This window comes from Heterodontus francisci, chromosome 31, assembly GCF_036365525.1.
Source record: "Heterodontus francisci isolate sHetFra1 chromosome 31, sHetFra1.hap1, whole genome shotgun sequence".
Taxonomy (NCBI): domain Eukaryota; kingdom Metazoa; phylum Chordata; class Chondrichthyes; order Heterodontiformes; family Heterodontidae; genus Heterodontus; species Heterodontus francisci.
The window spans coordinates 33,026,109-33,034,767 of record NC_090401.1 but is presented as its reverse complement, the minus strand read 5'-3'; the positions used below and the strand labels follow the sequence as shown (position 1 = coordinate 33,034,767).

The following is an 8,659-nucleotide window of genomic DNA, read 5'->3' as shown; positions in this document are numbered from 1 at the left end:
TCCCTGATGCAGCGGTGCACTGCTGACCATGTGACCCCACAAAGGTCTCCGGTGGGCCCCTGAAATGATGCAGAGTTGTAAAGGTTAAGAGCTGCTGTCACCACAGGCATAGGATGTCCACCAAATCCCATGGGCTGCAGTTCATCGTTGAGCAGGGCACAGAGATGTGTCACCGCCTCTCTTGATATCCACAGTCTCCTCTGACACTGGCACTCTGACATCTGCGGGTATGTTATGCGGGACCTGTAGATGCGCGGCGTTCTGTAGTGGTGTGCTCTCCTTGGGGGCTGCTGCTGCTGCTCACAACCGGGGACCTCTATGTGGGCCTGCTGGTTTTGCCTGTGGCGCAGATGGATCTTCACCTCAAGTGGGACAATGAATCTAGGGTGAAACATCTCCATTTCCAAGTTTCAATTACACTCCGTTCCTTCACTTCTTCCAAGTTACCTAACAGGCCACAGATTGATGTTAATTGGTACATCAGTTACTTTCATGCATAGCATTGCCCGTCTTCTCTCTCGACAAGAGAGGCACAGCATGATCACATTCAGATTCTAACAGCTGCATTGATTGGCCCACCAACCAGATAAACTTTTACATGCCTACCATTTCTAGCACTCTCCCCACAGGGAGACTGGATTGCCATTGCTCCTTCATTCACACAAACAATCAATGGCACAGAGCAGATAACCTTTACAGAGGGCGAGTATGCAGTACCTCCCTACACGTCTGCAGAGTTGTTCCCCCTGTATTACCATCCCCCCCACCTTCCTTCAAGCTTGCAGAGTTGTGCCCCCAGTAATACCAGCCCCTCCCACCTCTGTGAAAACACTTGCCAAGTTGATACCCATCTTGCAAAACCTATCTGCACAGGTTCCGATGACTGTAACTGCTGTTCCGCCGAATGTTGTAAGTCGTGAACGGGACCCCACATGAGAGACGCCCGTTCACCGGAAGATGCCGAACAGAGACGTTAGAGGCATTGGGATGCATAATGCGGCAAGGTAAGTAGCGCTTTGCATACGTTAATTGGGGTGCCACCGCCCAGTGGCGGGGGGGCCGCTCTGAGGTCCAGCAACAGCCAGTAAAATAGGGTGGGGCCTTCCCGGTATTGGGGAGCATGGCGGGCCTCTCCCAGAAGTATTTTCTGGGCCTGCCCGCCATGACCCCGCATTGGTGGGGGGGCTTGCAAAATTCAGCCCCTTGTTTCTCCTTTTGGATGGCAGCCATTTATCAATCTGTCATTTACTACTCCTTTGGACATATTTTTTGTTTCTTGTCCCATTAGCACTCCCTTTGGCCCTGCACCACCAACTTTGTCATTTAATCTCTCCTGCCTTCCACTCTATCACAGACCTTCCGTTTTGTTTTGCTGCCCTCCCCCCTTTCACTTGATTAAAACATATTAAATCTCTAACTTTTCCCAGTTCTGATGAAAGGTCATCAAGCTGAAATGTTAACTCTCTTTCTCTCTCTATAGATGACCTGCTGAGTATTTCCAGCATTTTCTGTTTTTATTTCAGATTTCCAGCATCTGCAGCATGAAACCGTATGTGTTCACAATAGAACACAATAATTGTAAGAACAAGAAAAGACTATTTGGTCCAACTTGTCTTTTTTTTTCTCAATAATTTATTTCACCTAGCTGCCTTCCTTCATCTCTCAATTCCCTTTTCAGAAACTCATCAAATTGGCTTGAATATTATATCCTTCAATGACCATCTCTGGTAACTTATTTCATAACTCAGTGCCCTTTTGGGTATAAAGTTTTGTCTGTTTCCCTTTCTTATACTTATGTTCTTTTGGCTTCTGAACCAAAGACCAAGGCCCATCTAGTTTACCTTCCACCATTGTGCTGTTTGCATGATACAACAATAATGGAGGTATGGATTAATCTTACCTTCAGTACTATTGCCGGAATGTTGTCAGGGACAATCAAATTCTATCTATTAGTACACAAAAGGCCTAGATGGTAATGCCATTGAACATCAAGGGGAGATGGTTAGATTCTCTCTTGTTTGAGATGGTCATTGCCTGGCACTTGTGTGGTGCGAATGTTACTTGCCACTTATCAGCCCAGGCCTGAATGTTGTCCAGGTCTTGCTGCATTTGGACATGGGCTGCTTCAGTATCTGAGGAGTCACAAATGGTGCTGCACATTACGCAATCAGCAGCGAACATCCCCACTTCTGGCTTTATGATGGAGGGAAGGTCATTGATGAAGCAGCTGAAGATAGTTGGACCTAGGACACTACCCTGAGGAACTCTTGCAGTGATGTCCTAGGATTGAGATGATTGACATCCAACAACCACAACCATCTTCCTTTGCGCTAGGTATGACTCCAACCAGTGGAGGGTTTTCCCCCGGATTCCCATTGACTTCAGTTTTGCTAGGGCTCCTTGATGCCATACTCGGTCAAATGCTGCCTTGATGTCAAGGGCAGTCACTCTCACCTCACCTCCTGTTAGTTGCTTAATTGTCCACCACGATTCACGACTGGATGTGGCAGGACTGAGAGCTTAGATTTGCTCCATTGGTTGTGGGATCACTTAGCCCTGTCTATCGCATGCTGCTTCTGCTGTTTAGCATGCAGGTAGTCCTGTGTTGTAACTTCACCAGCCTGACACCTCATTTTTAGGTATGCCTGGTGCTGCTCCTGGCATGCCTTCCTGCATTCTTCATTAAACCAGGGTTGGTACCCCGGCTTGAGCTCTACATTGGATCTCATCTGGACCTTGGCGTAATGTCCAAAGATTCCTGAAGGTAGCAGCACAGGTCGATAAAGTGGTTAAGAAGGCATATGGAATCCTTTCCTTTATCAGCCAAGGTATAAAATAAAAGAGCAAGGAGATTATGATGGAACTGTATAAATCATTAGTTTGGCCATAACTTGAGTACTGTGTGCAGTTCTGGTCACCTCATTACAGAAAGGATCTAATTGCACTAGAGAGGGTACAGAGAAGATTTACGAGGATGTTGCCAGGACTGGAAAATTGCAGCTATGAGGGAAGTTTGGATAGGGTGGGGTTATTCTCCTTGGAACAGAGGAAGCTGAGGGAAGATTTGATTGGAATGTACAAAATTGTGAGGGACCTGGATAGAGTGGATGGGAGGGGCCTATTTACCTTGGCAGAGAGGTCAGTGACTAGGGGGCATAGATTTAAAGTGATTGGTAGAAGGATTGGAGGGGAGATGAGGAAACATTTTTTTCACCAGAGGGTGGTTGGGCTCTGGAACTCACTGCCTGAAAGGGTAGTAGAGGCAGAAACCCTCAACTCATTTAAAAAGGTGTCTGGATGTGCACCTGAAGTGCCGTCACCTACAGGACTATGGACCAACTACGGAAAGTGGGATTAGGCTGGGTGGCTTGTTTTTCAGCTGGCACAGACCTGATGGGCCAAGTGGCCTCCTTCTATGTCATGAACTTTCTTTGTTTCTATGTTTATTATACTGTTTGACTTTGTCTATCACCTTCATTAACTTTATATCATCTGAAAATTTAGTCATTGTGCTTGTGACTCCTAACTCCAAATCATTTATAAAGATATTAAGCTAAAGAGATCTCAAACAGACCCTTGAGATCCCACTGGTAACCTTCATCCCTGGCTGATGATCGGTATGCTCAACTTCCTCAGCAGCTCCCTTGTTTCTGCTTTCAATCCCCTCCTCTCCAAATCCTTCATTGCCGCCCACCCACCCCCCCCCCCCCCCACCCACCCCCCATTCTCCAAGTACAATTCTCCGCTCTGATGTAGACTACACTGCACCTAGCATATGACTAACGTACTTGCCCACCACTAGATCTGGCTTTATCATGCAAAGCAATATAATAGCTCCTTTTGTTCATCCTCCCACTACTGTAAGATTATACTAAATGGTAAGGATAACTACAGACCCCTTAGGAAATGTCTGTTGTAGTGTGGAGCAAATGAAAGAGTGATTTTGTTTTGTAAATTTTGCAATGTCCTGGGCTGAATTAATTCCCCAAAATCAAAGGTCTTTTAAAATATCAGTGCTTTTCTACCTGCTGTAATAACACTGGGCACCAGTTAATATTCTAGCATTCCTTGCATCCAATGTTACTATGGTGGTAATGACTAGAAATAAGACTTTAGACATAATTCTGCTGAACTGAACCAAGGTCAATTTTCAGCTTAATGATGATAGAGGAGAAAGGGTGAGAGAGCCAAACTTGAAGTTACAATGAAATAAAAGCTAAATACTGCAGATACTGAAAATCTGAAATAAAAACAAAGTGCTGGAAATCAGGTCTAGCAGCATCTGTGGGGAGGGAAACAGTGTTATTGTTTCAGGTCGATGAAGAAACGTTAACTTTGTTTCTCTCTCCACAAATGCTGCCAGACCTGCTGAGCATTTCCAGCACGTTGTTTTTATTTTAGGTTACAATGTGTTGCTGGTGATGGCCAACGATGCCTCATGAATGTCTAGCTTTGAACTGCTAGATCTATTCTTAGTCTGACCCACTTAACACAAAGGTAGTGCCAAACTACAGGATAGAGCGCATCCTCACTGTGAAGATGAGACACTGTCTTCATAAGGCCTGTGTAGTGTCACTCCTCTATGAATATATTGTGAAACAGATGCAACTGCAACAGGTAAACCGATGAGGACAAGGTCACTGTAGGTTATTCCCTTGTGTTGGTTTCCTGACCACCTGATATGTCCATCAGCACTTGGCTAGCTTGGTCAGTGGGTTGTAATACTGACCCAGTCTTAGTGGCAGATATCACAGTCTCCCTTCCAGAATATATTCTGTGCCCTTGCTTCCCTCAATGCTTCCTCCAAGTACTGTTCAACATGGAGTACTGATTTATAAATTGATACGGGGCAGTAGATAGTAATCAGTAGATTTTCTTGGTCCTGTTTGACCTGAAGTTTGACGAGCCTGTCCAGAGTTAATGTTGAGAACTCCCAGGGTTAAATCCATTCAACGGTATTGGTGGGACAGGACATACTCCAAGATAGTGATGGAGGATTCTAAAATGTTGGCTGATTGATATAACTCCAAGGACATTTATGCCATGTTATTCCTTGACTGGTCTGTGGAAGTTGCTAATCAAGTACTGTAATCACTAGGCTACCATACTCTTTAGCCCACAGCGATCTCCTTTCTGGCCTCCCAAGTCTGCCCTTCACAAATCGCAATTCCCATTTGATTGTTACTGCTGTCCTTTGCTTCCCATTCCCCAACACACCAATTTCAAAATCCTTATCCTTCCTTCCTTCTGTAACCCTTTCCAGTCCAATGTTCCAGAATGAACCCTCCTCCCTCTGCTTCCATGCCATCCCAGTTCTATACTCAAGAATGCTCTCCCTAAACCCCTCTCTCCCTTGCTACCTCTCACTCTTCCTTTAAATGCTCCTTCAAAACCTACTTTTTTGATCTTGCCTTCAGTGATCATACTAACTACCACCTTGGGATGTTTTATTATTTCACAGCCAATTAACTATATTTAAAGTATAGTGACTGTTTTATGTAGGCAAATGTAGCAGCCAATTTAGGCACAGGATATTCCCATCAAGATTAATGAGAGAAATGTGACAAATTAATCTGTTTTGGTAGTGTTGGTTGAGGAATAATTACTTGGCCAGGAAACTGGGAGCACTCCCCTGCGACTCTTCAAATCATGCCATGGGATTTTCTATATGTACCTGAACAGAAAGGTTCAATCTCATGTTAATGTTTCATCCAACAGATGGTACCTCCAACAATGTAGCACTCCCTCATTTCCTTTTTTTTCATCATCCAAGCCATTCACTAAAACCACATAAATTCTAACAGTGATACATTGTCTGATTAAACTTTCTTACCTGCTAATTGAGGTGTGCTACTTGTCTGGTTTCTGCTCCCGTATAGAGTTGAATGGCCAGCATCCATGGTTAGAAAACTCAATTCAGTGATGAGATCACAGGATTGCAGTTGTAGTGTCACCACCAAAGGATTATCGGAATTTAATATGTAGTAGATTACTGGAGAACACAACTGTCTCGCATTGCTTTGGCCCTCATGTTGTGAGGCAGGGCAGGAAGGATGGAATTTTAAACAGCTTCTGTTGGTGGGTGAGTTGAATGCGGCAGTTGTTTGGCCAGGTGAGGGTTTGAAAGGCAGCGCGCGTCGCGGCGGTTGGGAAGCGGGCGGCCGTTAGGAGCTCGAGGACATTTGGCTCGAGCTAAAGACAAAGGGCAGCAGTTTGAAGAGAGGGGGCGGTTGGAAACGGGACAGCGTAGCGGGGAGAGGAACCCCACCTGGGCACCAAGAAAAGCTAACAGATCACAGCGGGCGGTGAAAGCCCCCGAAGGCCTGGTAGTCAGGAGCGAAGATGGAGGTTCAGAGGGAGAGGCCGAGGGAGAAATGGGGACGGAGCTGGAGAATCCGAAGGAGAAAGAGAAACCGAGAGAAGGGCTGCAAAATCCGGGGCAGGAAAAGACAACTGGGAGCGCACCTGGGGAGTCGAAGGGAGAAGGAGAAACATGTTAGGGTAGAGCTGGAAGAAAGGAAAGAGAAAGAGATCAATTGCAACAAGACTGCAGAGCCAGAGGAGCACAGAGTCAGTGATGCACAAACAGAACTGGGCATTCTGTGTGACAAGGAGACACACACACAAATAGGAGAGCAGAAGAATATAAATGAGGAGGACAGACAGAACCAAAAAGCTGCAGAGCTGGATGGCTTGAATGGCCAAGAGAGAGTAAATCCAAGAGGAACTGACTTGGAGATATTTGAGGATCAAGGGAGTGAAAAGCACAGAGACACAGAGTTAGAGAACCCCACTGACCAAGAGACAGAAAAACTCAGAGGAATGAACATAAAGCTTCTGAAGGACCAAGAGAAAGAAAATCAAACAGGATCTGAGATGGACATCCTGAAGAATCAAGAGGGTGAGAAACAAAGGAGAACTGAACTGGAGATTTCAAAGGACAAGGAGAGAAAAAGTCGAAGAATCGCTGAGTTGGATATTCTGAAGGAGGAGGAGGAGAAAGAGAAACAAAGAGAAGAGACAGAGAATCTGAAAGAGAAAGAAACAGAAGAACAAATAGGAGTAGAACTGGAGATTATGAAGGAAAAAGATACAGAAAAACACACTGTCATTTGTCTTGAAATTTTGAAGAAACAGGAAAACAATGAACAAAGAGAAGCAGAGCTGGAGCATCTGGATGACCAAAAGGGAGAGAAAGAAAGTGGAGAAGAGCTGGGGATTCTGAACAACCAAGAGCAGGAGAAGCAAAGAACAGAAGAACTGGAGCTTCTGAAGGACCAAGCAAAAGTGAGACAAAGAGAACAGCTGAAGGACCAAGAGACAGAGAAGGAAAGAGATCAGGCAGACATTTCAAAGGAACAAGATGAAGAGAGAGACACACTAATGGGAGAAGAACCAGAGATTCCAAGGGAAATAGAGTTAAATGAAAGCAGAGCTGGAGAACCTGAGAGCAAGATACTGATAAATTAGAAGGATTGACAAGTGATCTGAAATAGAATTGAACCAAAATATAAAAGGAAAGAATAGATTAAATAAAGATCTCATACTCTCTTAAATGTAGAATTTGTTTCAAGATAATAGATTTTTATTACAATTGACCTCTGTTCTTGAATAACTGTTCTATATATAGTTATAATTTATTTTAGTCTCAATTGTAATTAATCTGATTTTCTATTGAATTGTATTTTATTGTGAGTTATTAGAGATAGTTATTAAAGTTAATCTGTTTCAACGTCTTGCATAGTTGAATTTTATAGTGACAGGCTTAAGTAACTGCTTAAGAATTGAACAACCTTGACTAATGAAAACTATTCGGGCATTTACAGTTATCCACAGGACAACACCTTTAAAAACAGTTATACAGCCTGCTGTCCTATCTGACACTTTGTCAACAACAGTCTAGGAATGTACAACTTTTTCATAGCTTTAATAAACCATAAAGGGATATGTCTAAAGGAGATAGTGTAATTTATTTTTCCACAGGTTGACCAGTAAATATCAATGGCAAACAAGCTCGAGTCTTGGATGGATTATTTAGTGAACAAGAAATTCTCGTTTCAGGATTTTGAGTAATAGGCCTTTGCTGTTGTTGAACTTAAGTAGAGAGTAATACATGCTTTTCATTTCCTCTTTCTGATTCTTGGTAAGCACATCCTTTCTCAACTGTTTCTCCAGGTATTGATGATATTGACAAGTAGTTGAGAGTATCACAGATAAAATGCGACAGGAAATTAAAATTGCAAATATAATCTATAGTATTAAGCAGTCTTAGAGTTCTAGGGTGGCAGCACAATTAAAATGTTCTGATTTTTTAAAGTCATTTTTGCGTTTTCTGGCAAGACCAGCACCTATTGCTCAGCTTTAGTTGCCCTTGAGAAAGCGGTGGTGGTGGGTGATTTTCCTTGAACTGCTTGAAGTGCTCCCACAATGCTGTTAGGTAGGGAGTTCCAGGATTATGATCCAGTGATAATGAAGGAATGATGACATAAGTCCAAGTCAGGATGCTGTATGATTTGAAGGTAAACTTGGAGATGATGGTGTTCCCATGCACCTGCTGCCTTTAGCCTTTAAGGTGGTGGAGGTCACGGGTTTGGGAGGTAAAGATAAATGCAAGATTGAATACAAATTGGATTTCAGTAGTGTTTAGTAGGAATTTTTA

At 43.7% G+C, this 8,659-nt stretch overlaps 2 protein-coding genes across 2 annotated transcripts in view; both read left to right on the top strand.

The window, feature by feature from the left end:
• Positions 1–6,058: 6,058 nt before the first annotated feature.
• rhbdl2 (rhomboid, veinlet-like 2 (Drosophila)) overlaps positions 6,059–8,659 on the top strand; it is an 85,243-nt gene continuing 82,642 nt past the window's right edge. Inside the window, exon 1 of the mRNA XM_068011246.1 lies at positions 6,059–6,078. The gene's annotated coding sequence lies outside the window, so the exon portion shown is untranslated. The remainder of the gene's footprint in view (positions 6,079–8,659) is intronic.
• On the top strand, positions 6,343–7,470 carry LOC137347038 (trichohyalin-like). Its single transcript, XM_068011044.1, has one exon. It carries the CDS (start codon positions 6,343–6,345, stop codon positions 7,468–7,470), a length of 1,128 nt encoding a protein of 375 aa, XP_067867145.1.

Coding starts and splice junctions, on each gene's coding strand:
- LOC137347038 (XM_068011044.1), top strand. CDS start 6,343: ATGGAGGTTCAGAGGGAGAGGCCGAGGGAGAAATGGGGACGGAGCTGG.